The following is a 15,778-nucleotide window of genomic DNA, read 5'->3' on the forward strand; positions in this document are numbered from 1 at the left end:
TTATAACAGACAGATAATACAAAGGAAAAGATACATTTTTGAAAATGAAATTGACACATTTTCTTTCAAAAACATCAAGCCTATCAAAATGACATATAAGTTCTCGTTTTAATGTAATACATGCAAAAAGTTCCCTTTTGATTTCTCTGTGAGGTTAAATTTTATTTTATTTTTCTAACATCTTTATTGGAGTATAATTGCTTTACAATGGTGTGTTACTTTCTGCTTTCTAACAAAGTGAATCAGCTGTACATATACATATCCCCATATCTTCTCCCTCTTGCATCTCACTCTCACCGTCCCTATCCCACCCCTCTAGGTGGTCACAAAGCACCGAGCTGATCTATGAGGTTACATTTTATTGATGGCCTGGACTTGCTCAATGCTTTTGCCTTGCAAATATTTGAAATAGTTCTTCTTCAGCAAAAATAATGAGTTCATCCATTTACACATAGTCCCACACTGTGTTAACAATGCCAGAATGATGTTATAATTAATATAACTTAATATGAAAGAACTACCTTTGAATCCAAACCAACCCTATAAAGTATCATCCCTCCTTTGAAATGTAATAGAGTAGTTTTATATCTTCATTAAAGGTTGTATTCAGATAATATATGGAGATTCTTACACATACTGTTTGGTAAGAATTATAGCAAAGCAGTGGCCTCTGCCTAACCAAACTTTGTCTTGGAACACATTAAAATCAAGGAACAGTGAAATAAGAATCTCTCTGAAACACTCTTAATTTAATTTTCCATTGAATAATAATAGTATTTGCCTTGCTCCCATGGCACCCTTAGTACATATCTTTTTCAATTCTCTTTGAAAGATAACATGAGAGGCAAGATGTGTTGTTGCGCTTTTAGTAAGTATTCTTTGTAACTCTTGTGCTGATCCTAGATTTTTGCTGCTTCTGTAAATTCCACTAGATTTGTTGGTGCTATTCAAAAGCACAAAATTATGTATAATAAGTGGCTGCCTGCTTAATGAGCTATGCTACAAAAACTGTCTAGAATTCAAATAAATTTCTTATGTGGCTTAAGGACAATAGAAGTTGACTTGGACACTGCACTTGCAAATGCTTCTGAATCCTAGAACTGGGTAGTTATTATGCTCCAAATTTGTTCTTAATTTGAAATTTTATTTCTTACTAATTAGTTGTGAAATCAATCATTAATCACTTTGAAGTTTATAAAAATATGCTTTCTTGCTGTAATCTTATAACTAATCCTCTGATGTGTTTTTGGAGAAATTTGCTCTTTTGTTTTCTTCTAGGGATTATCCTTTGCTTGCTGATAGTAAATGATTTGCCTTGCTAGATGTTTAAAAATTGATCATGGTTGGGTTTGTTCTCCATAACGTGGTTTTCATCTTTCTCATTACTCAATTTATCACAGCTGTTTACTAGGCTCTTTTATTCCTTTTGGAATGACAGGTATACAAACCTTGCCACAGTTAACAATGACTTAATTGTAGCCTTTTCAACAGACAAGAAGTCATTGTTAGATGATTTTTCAGCTTATTTTAGGTGAGTTAATTCTTGGAAACTCTGAAAAAGTGGATGATGCCAGTACTTTTCTCCTCTGTTTAGTAGGTAAAGACTCAAAGCACATTTAATGGGAGGAAAAAAGCTAAGTCACCATTGAATGGATGGAAAACTACCTCGAGTGTATAATTGTACCCTTCATGGATTATATTGATATGTTAAGTGTATTTTAGTTTTGGGTTGCTCAGTAAACTATAACCTCCCATAGGCAGAGATGACCATTTTAAGCTACAGCTTTTGTCTAGATTTTTGGCTGAGTAGTTACCCAGGGTTTAGCATATTGTTTCAGCAACCTGTTTTTGATTTCCATAATCTCTTGTCATTTTATCACCCTTTTCTTTTGAAATATGTGATTAGACTTGATATATTCTTCCTTCAGTATTCACTCTTTCCTCTTATTGCCTCTTTTTGTTTCCACCTTGAGCCCTTCAAGAATTCAAGGTCATGTCTGCTTTTCTCTTTTCGGGTGGGCAGGCCATATGATTCCCCCCTTACTACCTTTCAATAGGGCAATTTTTTTGTCATGGGAAGTTTCTTGGCTTCACTTTAAAGCTTTGTTTGGCCAAGTAACATCTATGCCTACTTAGAATTCTAAGTACAAGTAACAATTCTTGTGTAATTGTACCAGTGTGCTAGGTAATTGGGCTACTTAATGAGAGTGATGTGATTAGTAACTCAAAGACAGTTTAAGAAAGTAGATCAGGTAAAGCCAATTATCTATCTGTGGAATTCAAATCCAGCCCCATTTTATCTTCCCCATTTTTACACTGAGTTTTGATTTTGCTATTGAGTGTGACTCAGCTGAGGGCAGCCTAGATACAGATGCCCGTTGATATTTGCCAGTCTTCTTGGGATCCAGATACTGCCAATTATTTGGGCCTCTAATTTTGTTGTTCTTCCTTTCAAAGTTAAGGCTTACTCTAAGACACTTAGTTCTCCTATCTTCATTTTAAAGCTTTCTCTTAAAGCGTCTTAATTTATAAAATTATTAAATCTGTAACTCTCATTTCTCATCATGTCCAAAAATAGTATGGTCCCCATTGCTGAGAGGGGTGCTTTTTTTTTTTTTTTTTTACATCTGCGTTTTTCCTTACTGTGACTACTGTGACCATAGGAAATGTACCTTCTCCGAATGCACCATTAAAGCGGGTCTTAGCCTATACAGGCTGTTTTAGTCGAATGCAGACCATCAAGGAAATTCATGAATATCTATCTCAGAGGCTGCGCATCAAAGAGGAGGATATGCGCCTGTGGCTATACAACAGTGAGGTAAGAGACATGTTGGAGTCAAGGAAAGTCCTGATTAAGTGTTAAATCCATGTTTCATAAGTATGGGTTATTTTTATCTACACTAATTGTTCTGAAAGCCATGTCTCGGAATCGCAGTGGAAACTTCAACTTTTAAATTACTGGATGCATACATATAGATATTTGTCATCTGAAACCCATAATAACAGTCATGGACAGTACCATCTTGTAAAGATTATTATTATAAAGTAACGGCAAATATCACTTTTTAACAAATAGTTTATTTTTGATTTGTCTTAAAGTAACTTATATAGATGTTAAAAAAATTCAAACAATACAAAAGTATGTAGTGAAAATTCTTCCTTTCCATCCTCTGACCCCTATCTTCCATTCTCCTCAGAGGCAGTGCTGTTAATTGCTTATATATTCTTCCTAACACATGCAATATATTTCCATTAATACTCTGAAATTGGATCATAAGTAGTTTTAACCAGTTCTTTATTCCCTAGTTCCTTCTTTCTTACATTCTCCTTTGGTCACCATTGAGAGGTGACCAGTTGTATAATAAGTTAAGAGCAGAGGTCCTGGAGCTACACTGCCACGGATTAAATCTTGGCCCTCACACCTGTTAGTCGAATAACCAAGGGCGAGTCCCTTGACTCTGTGTCACAGTTTTCTCATGAGTAAATGGGGAAAATAATAGTATTTCCCTTAGGATAGTTGTAAGAATTAAATGAATTAATTTTCTGAGCACTTTAGACAGGGTGAGCATCAACAAAAATGTATAATTCTATTGCATGACATTTGGTTTTACATTTTCAATTCCTAGTAAATAATCAAGTTCCATCTTGACCACAAGCACATTTACTGAATTTCATACTAGATACTAAAAAAACTTCTTTTCTATCAGCTGTTCAGAAAATCTAAATCTCAATGAATTCTGGTTTGATATGTGATGAGTCTTTTCTGGTCTCCCCCAAATCCTATATAACTTTTTTAGACACATAAAGTATGTGTTTACAAAGTATACATTGTCTTTCCCTCATTTTGCCACCAAAATTATAAGCATTTCTGAATAACTATAATATGCTAAATATCTGTCACGAGTTATGTAACTACAAGGATGTTTTTAATTGTCATTCATTTTTATTTCCATATTTGTTTCATGTTTAGTAATTAAATTAACAAAACATTTCCTCCTCCATATACAGAATTACCTCACTCTTCTGGATGATGAGGATCATAGATTGGAATATTTGAAAATCCAGGATGAGCAGCACTTGGTAATTGAAGGTACAAGATGGAAGCATGCATTTGTATTAGATTTTTAGGGGAAGAATTTAAAGATTGAATTACTCACTGATAATTGATTTTATAGTTTTTCCAACTGGTATTTGATCACTATATTCTATATAGTAAAGAAAACCCATTAAACCCTTATGTAATCCTACTGTAATGTAATACTATTTATATTGCTTTAAGAGAAAAACATGTCTGCATTCATTGGCTGGAAAGGGTGGAAACAGTGGGTAAAAACAAGTGAATTCAGTTATAAGTTTATAGCTCCTTAAAATTTTCAAGCTGCCTCTTTGTCAGGAGACTTTCTTGCAACAGTTAGTGGTGCAGGCTTTTCATTAGTCAACACTAGTCATTCACCAACATAAGCATAGATTTACACACTGGCAAGCACACATCATTGAAAACTTAGTGTGTCTTTTCTCATCAAGATTCATGAAACAGGGCTTCCCTGGTGGCGCAGTGGTTGAGAGTCCGCCTGCCGATGCAGGGGACACGGGTTCGTGCCCCGGTCCGGGAAGATCCCACATGCCGCGGGGCGGCTGGGCCCGTGAGCCATGGCCGCTGAGCCTGCGCGTCCGGAGCCTGTGCTCCACAACGGGAGAGGCCGCAACAGTGAGAGGCCCGCGTACCGCCAAAAAAAAAAAAAAGATTCATGAAACATTCCTAGCTGCCTTTGTATTAAAATGAATAGATTACTCTGGCAGTTGTCACAATTTAAGAAAGCATTGTAATAGTTCCAATGTATTAAGTTTAAGAACTTTAATTCCTTCTATAGATGGTTGAGTATAATTTTACTTCATGTATGTAATTTAGAGATTAGCTTACTAATTAATTCTAACCAATAAAGTCTCCAGTGTAAAGAATTGGAATGGTTTCAGAGGCAATTACTAAAATTAACTTGATTTTTTTTTTCAGTTTCTGATTTAGAAATAAGAACTTTTTTTTTAACAGAAGCAATTTAGTGGGTGTGATTTGAATAGATAAGAAATTAACACATTGCTGTCTGTTTTTCCAGTTCGCAACAAAGATATGAGTTGGCCTGAAGAAATGTCCTTTATAGCAAACAGTAGTAAAATAGATAGACACAAGGGTAAGTCTACAGTGTATTATTTTTAAACAATCTTAAAATTATTATTTTTCCTTCTCTCAACTGTTGAAGTGTTAACGACTTGTAGCTTTCTAGCTCAAAAGCGATTAGGCCCCCTCTTATTTTTCTTTTTCCTAAAGCATCAAATTTCTTTCTAACCATGCAATTAAATAATTTATATATTTTGAAAGACATAATTCTAGGAGAGAATTGTTTGAACTCTAAAAAACGATCATAACAATTAAAGAGAATCACTGCTGCCTCTAGATTACAAATGAACATAGATTATCATGATTGCCGATGATGCTCCATTAAAAAGCCTCTACTTAGCATTGCAAGACCCAATAGAGAAATATTAACTCCATTTAATTGATTAGAAGAGTTATAAAAATCATTGCATTGAATACAAATAACTGTTTGGTCATGACATCTTGCTACAGCTAGGCTTCCGTTCTCATGTTGTTTGTTCCAGTTCCGACAGAAAAGGGGGCCACAGGTCTGAGTAACCTGGGAAACACATGCTTCATGAACTCAAGCATCCAGTGTGTTAGTAACACACAGCCACTGACACAGTATTTTATCTCAGGGAGACATCTTTATGAACTCAACAGGTAATCTTCCTTGAGTCATTGGCTCTTAACTTTTATAACTTTGCTATGAACACAATATTACCTAAATCTCCTCTCTCTTCACCCTGGGGGAGCAAAGTCTTAATCTCATTTGCCCTATTAAGCATGAAGTAAGGACCAAATGCTACCTCTCTTATTTTGAAAAGATATTTTGATGTGAGGAAACAGACTCTAGGCATTTCTGTGTCAACATGATTGTGATTTATAAGAATCTTTGGCAACGAATTTTCCTCTCAAACTTCTAGGACAAATCCCATTGGTATGAAGGGGCATATGGCTAAATGCTATGGGGATTTAGTACAGGAACTTTGGAGTGGAACTCAGAAGAATGTTGCCCCATTAAAGCTTCGGGTAAGCATGTTAAAATAATATAAAGGTATTTAAGTCCTAAGCAGTTATTTAAGTAATTATTTTTCTCTATATGTTATTTATATTTAGCTTTTTAGTTTTAGTGTAATGTTTTTGGGTCCTTCACAAGGCATAAACTGGATGTCAGATACTTTTACTTCTTCACATATATGCAAAATACTACTATAGACATACTGGGTAGAAAAAGATCAAAAGTATAGTCTAAATTTGGGATGTCATTCATTTTACTAATTTATCAGGTATCTTACTTATATATACAGTAAGCCTTTCTTTCTTAATCCTTCACTATTAGCAGTATTCTAACTGCAAGGTAGACTTGAGTCTAATTAATGATACTCCATACATTTTTAACATTACTAAGATAATTACTTCTATCTGTAGAATTTTAAAAAGTAGCAGAAAGAAAGAATGTAATTTAATGGATACAAATTTGACATTAATATCATATGCAGTGAATTCTAGTTGATGTTAGGATTACCAGCCACTGTAATAATTATGTATTAACTCATTTAATCTTCTAAATGGCCCTACAGTATAAAGCAACATTATTATCCGCATTTTATGGCTCAGGAAACTAAGACTCATAGCAGTCAAATAGCTTGTCCAAGGTTGCAAGCTAGTTACTAAGTCCTCACAGTTGAACATGAGGCTATTCTGCCTCTAATAATAAAAGCTAGGATACAACAAGACCAGAAAAGCTAACTGTAAAAGAAAACATTATAAAAGGGAATCTTCCAATGTGAGCAAATGCCATTTTAATATTTCCATCTTGTATCTTAAATAGCTATGTACCTTAAGAACTGTTTGCTTATATGATGCTAAACCAGGACATAGGATTGGCCATAATACTTTTTGGGGCTGGGGGAGGGAGCATCATTTGAGATTAAGATTAGAAAGATTTCATGATTATCCAAAATATGTTTGCTGAAATAGAGACAGACTAAATACTATACTATGTATCTTCTTCTAATGCCTCTGATAGAATTATGGGCATGTTCTTTCTAAACTTTATGAGATAGCAAATAATGAGTTTGATTCCTCTTATATTTATAGTGGACCATAGCAAAATATGCTCCCAGGTTTAATGGGTTCCAGCAACAAGACTCCCAAGAACTTCTGGCTTTTCTCTTGGATGGTCTTCATGAAGATCTCAACCGAGTCCATGAGAAGCCATATGTGGAACTAAAGGACAGTGATGGCCGACCAGACTGGGAAGTAGCTGCAGAGGTTTGTCAGTTTTGAGTTTCTAATGTAAGCAATAGATAAAATATTCTGACCACAAATACGTGTTGCACAACTTAATGATAACTAAACTATTCTGCGGTCAGAATTTTACTGCGAAAATGAAGGAATTTACGCTTCTCTGCTTATTTCTTGTGCAATAATCCTAAAACAAAGCATCTTTAATGAAAATAGAAAAGTGTTTCCTCTTCAATGTAAATTTGGGGGAGAGGATGTAGGAATAATCATTCAGTAGAAATTTAGGAGTCCCCATAATTGCTAAAGTAATGTGTACAGTGACCAATAGGCATATTTTATCCGCTTTTTAATGGACAAAGAACTCATCATTGTTACTATGGTAAGAAGAAAGAAAAAAATAGGGTTTTCCGTCTGAGTTTAATACGTTATAGATTGAGCAGAAAGAATCACATTCTATTGTGGACCGCCAGGGAAGTCCCGATGGTGGTATTTTTAAAGAAGGGAAATATGTAAGCCCAAAGCTGCCGACGCGGAGTGATCTGGCTATGTCGCTACAGTCTAGATTTACCCCAGTGAGTGCTGCTGCTACACTTGGCAGCTCTTCTGTGTTACCACTGTTGCCAGAATTCTTGAAGTATTTTATGTATTTCTCTACTATCTTAGTAGACAGTATATTTTAAATTACATATCTGACTTGTAAATTTGTAGGCATGAAGCTTTTATTTTTTAAGGATTATATTCTTGACATTTAGATCTAATATATTTAACCATTTTCTTTGAATTTGGGGAGATAAAAAATTTCTCTAATCATTTTTCTTGCTAGGCCTGGGACAACCATCTGAGGAGAAATAGATCAATAGTTGTGGATTTGTTCCATGGGCAGCTAAGGTCCCAAGTCAAATGCAAGACATGTGGGCATATAAGTGTCCGATTTGACCCTTTCAATTTTTTGTCTTTGCCACTACCGATGGACAGTTATATGCACTTAGAAATAACAGGTGGGTCGCAAAGTTATGAAAAATTATTTAATTCCATTGTCTTTTACCTTATTCAAGCAGCCTGAATTTGTAAGTATAGTCATTTGTGTATAATGCATTCTCATAAAGATTGGTAGTCAGCGTGTTATAATTTTTTTTTTTAATTTTATTGGTGTTAGTTGGTTTACAGTGTTGTGAGCATGTTACAATTTAACAGTCTAATTTCAGGCATGATTTGAGGTTTGAAAGACTTGGAATATGGGTCCATTTTTGTGCCCATTGAGTCTTCTGTCAGTTTCAAATGTGCCAGGAACTCTCTTTAAAATCTTGCAAAGCCACTCACACTTCTGTATCAGATGAATATTCAAAAAATAATGATTTTACTTAAGATTATCTTTAAGCACCATCTGTCGTAGTGTTTACATATAAAATTAAAATTCTAGACTGAAATGTTTGCTATTTCCAAGTCTCTCTCTCACACACACACACACACAGTGTAAAGCTTTCAATGAAACCTGAATTTTACTGGTAAAAAAATCTTTTCTCTTTACTAGTTATTACGTTGGATGGTACTACCCCTGTACGGTATGGACTAAGACTGAATATGGATGAAAAGTACACAGGTTTAAAAAAACAGCTGAGCGATCTCTGTGGACTTAAATCAGAACAAATCCTTCTTGCAGAAGTACATGGTTCCAACATAAAGGTGATATTAGCTGTTCTTTTTAGGAAACTCTTGATTCCATCCTTCAAAGATCACAGTTTTCTCAATTAATTATTGTGTCAAATGACCAAGGGAGATAATAAAACACAACAAAAACTGGAAAAAAATTTGTGAAGTTTTTCGTTCTGGAAGAAGCTTAAAAGAGTTGTCTACCAGGGGCTTCCCTGGTGGTGCAGTGGTTGAGAGTCCGCATGCCGATGCAGGGGATGCGGGTTCGTGCCCCGGTCCGGGAGGATCCCACATTCCGCGGAGCGGCTGGGCCCGTGAGCCATGGCCGCTGAGCCTGCGCGTCCGGAGCCTGTGCTCCACAACAGGAGAGGCCACAACAGTGAGAGGCCCGCGTACCGCAAAAAAAAAAAAAAAAAAAAAAAAAAGAGTTGTCTACGAGAATAAAAGAGTAATAATGACGGTGGTATTTTTTTTTATTTATTTATTTTTGGCCACATTGCATGGCATGCAGGATCTTAGTTCCCCTACAAGGGATCGAACCCGTGTCCCCTGCGGTGGAAGCACAGAGTCTTAACCATTGGACCACCAGGGAAGTCCCAATGGTGGTATTTTTTTTTTTTTTTTTCCAATGGTGGTATTTTTAAAGAAGGGAAATATGTAAGCCCAAAGCTACCTATATGGAGTGATCTAGCTGTGTCACTACAGTCTAGATTTACCCCCAGTGACTGCTGCTGCTACATCTAACAGCTCTTCTGTATTACCACTATTGCTAGAATTCTTAAAGTATTTTATATATGTACAAATGTGTTCTTTTAGTACTTATTTATGAATATATATACCTGGCCTTTCAACACACTAAGAAATTAAAGAGTAAAGACAAAGTGACACAAATCACTTCTTGCATACCAGCTGGAGAAACAAGAAATTTAATAAATATATTGCCTACCCTAAATTGAGCTCCTACCACTGGTATTATTTATATTCATCTTTGGGATTTCTGAACAAACTCCCACCTCTTTGACATTTTTTTTCATACGTAATGCGGAGGTGAGATCTCTCTGGGGATTTTGGGTTTAGATTCTTGAAATGATGGACAAAACTTAAGAAGTCAGTTATACACATCGTACTGCCCTCCTATGAAAGGGGATAATGGTTTTGTCAGGAAGGTTAGTTTTCACTTAGTTTATCAAGCTTTCATTTATAGTTATTTTAGAAAAATTATTTGGACATCTTATTTGTTTTACTGATAAAAGAATCTAAGACATTTGCTTCAGATCTATCAGAGGGATGATTCTCCATTTTATCTGAAACATCTCCCCCTTCTCATCTTGCCTCTTTTTCTATAGAATTTCCCTCAGGACAACCAGAAAGTACGACTCTCAGTGAGTGGATTTTTGTGTGCATTTGAAATTCCCGTCCCTGGATCTCCAATTTCAGCTTCTAGTCCAGTACAGACAGGTAAGATAGAACTAGAGCTCCTTCTCATGATTTTAGCTTTGAATAACAGTCTAAGGGTTGTCATCCTTTTTAGGCTTTTGTTTAGGCTAAAAATATTAGAGCAAAAGAATTTTGGAGCCTGAAGGAAACCTTGGTGATCATTTATCTCAAATCCTCATTTTATAGGTGAGGAACCTAAAATTCAGAGAACCTAAGTTAGATAGGTAGTTACTAGCTAAATCTACCACTGGAATTCGGATGTCCTTTAACTCTTTTATCTAATATTAACATGGTAACAGATGGTATGAGAGAAATGTACTATCAGAAAACAAAATAATAAATTTGACTAAAAAGGAATCTGTTTATCTAATATTGCCTGTGATTTAATATGGTCATCCAATGAGTCTTTTTGGCCATTAGTGGGGTTTGTCTCCTCTTTATACTGTTGCCAGTTAGATTCGTTCCCCAACTATAACATGCTTCAGAGAGAATGAGGCTCCTCTCATTGGCACTCAGTAGATAGTACTGATGGTTGGGTTGGTGGATGATTTAACATTGCTTTTTGGTTATCATCACTGTCCAATAGAACTCTCTGCAATGAGGAAAACTTCCTGTAATCTTTGCCATCCAATAGAGTTATCTACTAGTCACATGGACTGTTTAGCACTTGAAATGTGGCTAGTCAAAGGGAGGAAATGCACTTTTAATTTAATTTTAATTTAAAAAGCAGCGACTTTCATCAGTTGTAACAAATGTTTCACTCTGGTGGGGCAGGTTGCTACTGGGGGAGGCTGTGCTGGGTGGGGGCAGGCAGCAGGTGGGAAATCTCTACCTTGCTCTTTATTTTACTGAGTCTAAAACTGCCCTAAAAAATAGTCTTTTTTAAAAGTTAAACAATTTTTTAAAAACCCATCATCTGGCTTGGGACTACCGTCTTAGAACATTTCTAGAAGAATGGAGAAATGAATTTTTAGAGGAGAGGAAAAAGAAAAGCAGTAGAACTGTTTTCGTGCCACAACACGGTACTAATAAAGATTGTTGGAAAAATTCTACTTACTCTTTCTATCAGCTACTCATGCTTTGTCATTTAGTCAGAAGTGTGAGTTATCGAGGTAAAATCTGAAGTTAAAATCTTCCAGTTAATCTAGAATTATCATTTGACCTATGATTCCTCCCTGTCCTCTGTTAAAAGAGAGTGTCAGTGGTCTGGGCTCCAGCGATATTTGAGAAAAGAGCAAAGATAAAGGTACCACAGACTTGTAATGCTATACTTATCTTTGAATTTGTAGATTTCTCCTCTTCCCCATCTACAAATGGAATGTTCACCCTAACCACCAATGGGGACCTGCCTCGATCCATATTCATCCCCAATGGAATGCCAAACACTGTTGTGCCATGTGGAACTGAGAAAAACTTCACAAATGGAATGGTGAATGGTCATATGCCATCTCTTCCTGACAGTTCCTTTACAGGCTACATCATTGCAGTCCACCGAAAAATGGTTAGTTTAATGTTAGGCAACTTACTGCTGGTCTTGCCAGTGTTATTTATGAAACAGCCATTTTCTGTCTTTGCAACATCTTCAGTGTGTGCACTTTCAATGTGTTATGTTCTAAGTGATTGCAGCCAGTATTTAATATCACACATGACGGCCTACGTATGAAATGACATTCCTCACTCATGTATCAAGCAGCAACAGGAGAGCTGGTGCATCTGAATATAGTACTACTGTCTTTAAAAAGTTTGTGGCTCCTATATGTTCATGTAGCCACGTACATCTTCTCCGCCATATAAGTGTAGATGCCTTTGGGGAGAAGGTTTTGTTTGTTTGTTTTGGAGGGAGAAACAAGAAGATTCTTGGGCAAGACAAGTTGTTTCCTAGGACTGCTGTAACAAATTACCACAAACTTGGTGGCTTAAAACAACAGAAATTAATTCTTTCACAGTTCTGAAGGCCAGAAGTCTGAAATCAAGGCATCAACAGGGTTGTGCCCCCTCCATAGGTTTTAGGAGAGAATCCTTCTTGCCTCTTCCAACTTGTACAGGCATTCCTTAGCTTGTGGCTGTATAACTCCAATCTCTGCATCTGTTTTGGCCTTCTCCTTCTTCCTCTGCCTTTCACTGATAAGAACAATTGTCATAGGATTTAGGGGCCATCCAAATAATCCAGGATGATATCTCAATTAATTACATATGCAAAAACCCTTTTGCCATATAAGGTCATATTCGTAAGTTCTTGGAGTTAGGATGTGGACATATCTTTTTGGGGACCACCAAAATTCACTACAGAAATCATTTATCATAAAATTATCATTTATTCAAAAAACTAAGTACCAAGAAAAAAATTAAATACCTGGAAATAAACTTTACAAAAAATATACAAGGTATCTGTATAGAAAACAATAAAATATTATTGCTAGAAATTAAAGAAGACTCAGATGTTTGAAGGAACAGACTGTGTTCATGGATTAGAAGACTCAGTATTTCAAACATATCCATTCTCCACAAACAAATCTACAGATTCAATGCACAATCCCAATAAAAATGCATACTCTGTATGTGTATGCTTGTGTGTGTATAAATTGATAAGCTGATTCTAATATATGGACGCACAAAGCACTAAAATAACCAAGACAGTCTTGAAGAAGAACAAAACATGAAGAATTGAGCTACCAGATATAATGATTTTATAAAGCAATGATACTTGAGACATTGTGATATTGGTGTGAGAAAAGGCAAATAGACCAATGAAATAAAATAGCCCAGAAACAGGGCTCTGTTATGTATGAACACTTGATTTATAACAAAGATGACATTACAGAGCAGTGGAAGACAGTTTTCTCACTAAATTGTGCTGGGATAATTGAATAGCCATATGAAACTTGACACACCTACCTCTCACCACATAAAAATCAATTCCAGGTGGACTGCAGAATTAAATATGAAGGAAAAGCAGACCCTAGAAGATAATAAACGTGAATATATTCATGACCTTGGTTTAGAGAAAAAGATTCTTGAACAGGACACAGAAAGCACTAACCATAAAAGAAAAGATAAATTGTACATCATTAAAATTATGAACTTCGGTTTCATCAAAAGACATCACTAAGAAAGTAAAAGGCAAGCCTAGGAGTAGAAGATGTTTGTAACTCATATAACCAACAAAAAGGCTCAATCCAGAAAATATAAAGGACTCCTATAAGTCACTAAGAAAAAACAATTCAATAAAAAAATGGCTAATACTTAAATAGGCACATCACAGAAAGGATATCTAAATCGCCAATAATCATATGAAAAAGTGATCAGCCACACTGCTAATTAGGGAAATGCAAATTAAAATCACATTATGAAGACTTCTCTGGTGGCGCAGTGGTTAAGAATCCGCCTGCCAACGCAGGGGACATGAGTTTGAGCCCTGGTCCGGGAAGATCCCACATGCCGTGGAGCAACTAAGCCCGTGCGCCACAACTACTGAGCCTGAGCTCTAGAACCCATGCACCACAACTACTGAGCCCACGTGCCACAACTACTGAAGCCCACGGCCTAGAGCCTTTGCTCCACAACAAGAGAAGCCACCACAATGAGAAGCCCACGCACCACAATGAAGAGTAGCCTGCACTCTCCGCAACTAGAGAAGACCACGTGCAGCAACGAAGACCCAAGGCAACCAAAAATAAATATTTTTTTTAAAAAACCCACATTACAATATCACTGCACACCCACCAGAATAGCTATCATTATTAAACAGGTTGACAGTGTTGGTAAGAATAATTGAGCAACAGGAAATCTCATACACTGCTGATGAGAGTGTACATTAATACGGCTACTTGTAAAAATAGTTTTCTAATTAAAGATAAGTAATTTCACTATTCCATTTTGTGTTTTTATGAAAACACAAAATAAAACCACTAAATGTCCATTAGTAGTAGAAAGGATAAGGAAATTGAGACATGGTCATATAATAGAATATTATACAGCAATGAAAATAAATGAATTTTTAGTTATACCCAACATAAATGAATCTCATAAACATCATGTGGGAAAGAAACCAGACACAAAAGAAATACCAATAATATGATTCTATTTATAAATAAAAACTTTAAAGACAGGGAAAATGAAATTTTCTGTTTATGCGTAGGGTATAAAATGATAAAGAAAAGCAAAGAATTGATTACCATAAAATTGAGAAAAACTGTTACCGTTAGGAGGAAGGAAGAATTTGTGATTGGGAGGAAGCAAGAGGAAGGCTCTGGAGTGCTGGCTGAATTGTTTCTTGACCTGACTGGTGATTACACAACTATTTGCTTTGTGATAATTCTTTGAAATGTATATTTTCCCTCCTTTGAATCAGTAACTCCCGAGTTAAAGTGATTTTCTGACCATGTGAATGATGTTCTATGGAACATATTCTAAACAGGATTGTATGAGTGGACATCCTAGAGAATTAAGGGATATATTTGTGTCTTGGAATTTTGTTTAAGCACAGCTCCAATGGGTCCCATCAGCTAAAATAATTGGGGTGATTCATTTATTTCCCCATGTCTTTTTTAACGGAGCATTATCAGATTATATATTAAGAACACTGACGTATTTTTAATCTTTCTTAGAAAACAGCTCTCTTCATTTATCATGTATATGTTACATAAAGTGCTTGTAAGTGCTAAAGCATTATATATAGGTTTTTGTAATCATTGGACCATAAAGCCATATTGTCAGCTCGAAATTTTCACCTTTTAACCAGTTCCCTGTTTCCAGTTTCCTTCATGATCTAGCAGCTTCTTTGGGGAATGCCTAAAATTGATTTTACCATCTGTCCCAAGTCAACTCCCTTTTCCCATTATTGATGTGAAAGGCAACACCGTTCTTCCATGCTAAAGGCTAAAGCCTAGAAGTGTTCTTAGATTTTTTTCCCCTTTTCTTCTAAAACCCTATATTCAGTGTATCATTATGCCTTTTAATTTCTTCTTTCAAAATACTACTTGAATTTACCATTTTTCGTCATTTTCATTGCCACCTTCTTCTTTCAGACCCTTTGATCTCATGGTTGACTTACTTTGAAAGTATTTTTCTTCTACTCCCTTCTACAAGATAGAAAAAGAAGGGGAATAAGGCAAGGTAACATAGGCAAGAATATTCAGAGACTAAAGGGAGAAATAGTGTTGTGTTGACACAACAACTAAAGGGAAGTCAGTTTCAAAAAAAAATTAAGAAAGAAAGACGTGGTTACATAGGCCAGAGACATCAAAAAGAATGAAAACTGAGAAGTTGGGCTGTGTAACCAAGTAAAGAAATAGGGCAAGAACTTAGCAC

General features: G+C 35.8%; 1 protein-coding gene across 2 annotated transcripts in view; it reads left to right on the forward strand.

Annotated features, from left to right (window-relative positions):
- USP32 (ubiquitin specific peptidase 32) overlaps positions 1-15,778 on the forward strand; it is a 197,871-nt gene that overhangs the window by 162,275 nt on the left and 19,818 nt on the right. For both annotated transcript variants that reach the window (XM_079905174.1, XM_079905175.1), the window contains exons 17-26: positions 2,664-2,818; positions 4,009-4,090; positions 5,112-5,186; positions 5,656-5,794; positions 6,058-6,163; positions 7,235-7,408; positions 8,205-8,379; positions 8,913-9,064; positions 10,378-10,489; positions 11,758-11,969. In XM_079905174.1, the coding sequence (XP_079761300.1) occupies positions 2,664-2,818; positions 4,009-4,090; positions 5,112-5,186; positions 5,656-5,794; positions 6,058-6,163; positions 7,235-7,408; positions 8,205-8,379; positions 8,913-9,064; positions 10,378-10,489; positions 11,758-11,969 (1,382 nt within the window). The remainder of the gene's footprint in view (positions 1-2,663; positions 2,819-4,008; positions 4,091-5,111; positions 5,187-5,655; positions 5,795-6,057; positions 6,164-7,234; positions 7,409-8,204; positions 8,380-8,912; positions 9,065-10,377; positions 10,490-11,757; positions 11,970-15,778) is intronic.

This window comes from Stenella coeruleoalba (genome assembly GCF_951394435.1).
Source record: "Stenella coeruleoalba genome assembly, chromosome: 19".
Classification (NCBI taxonomy): Eukaryota; Metazoa; Chordata; class Mammalia; order Artiodactyla; family Delphinidae; genus Stenella; species Stenella coeruleoalba.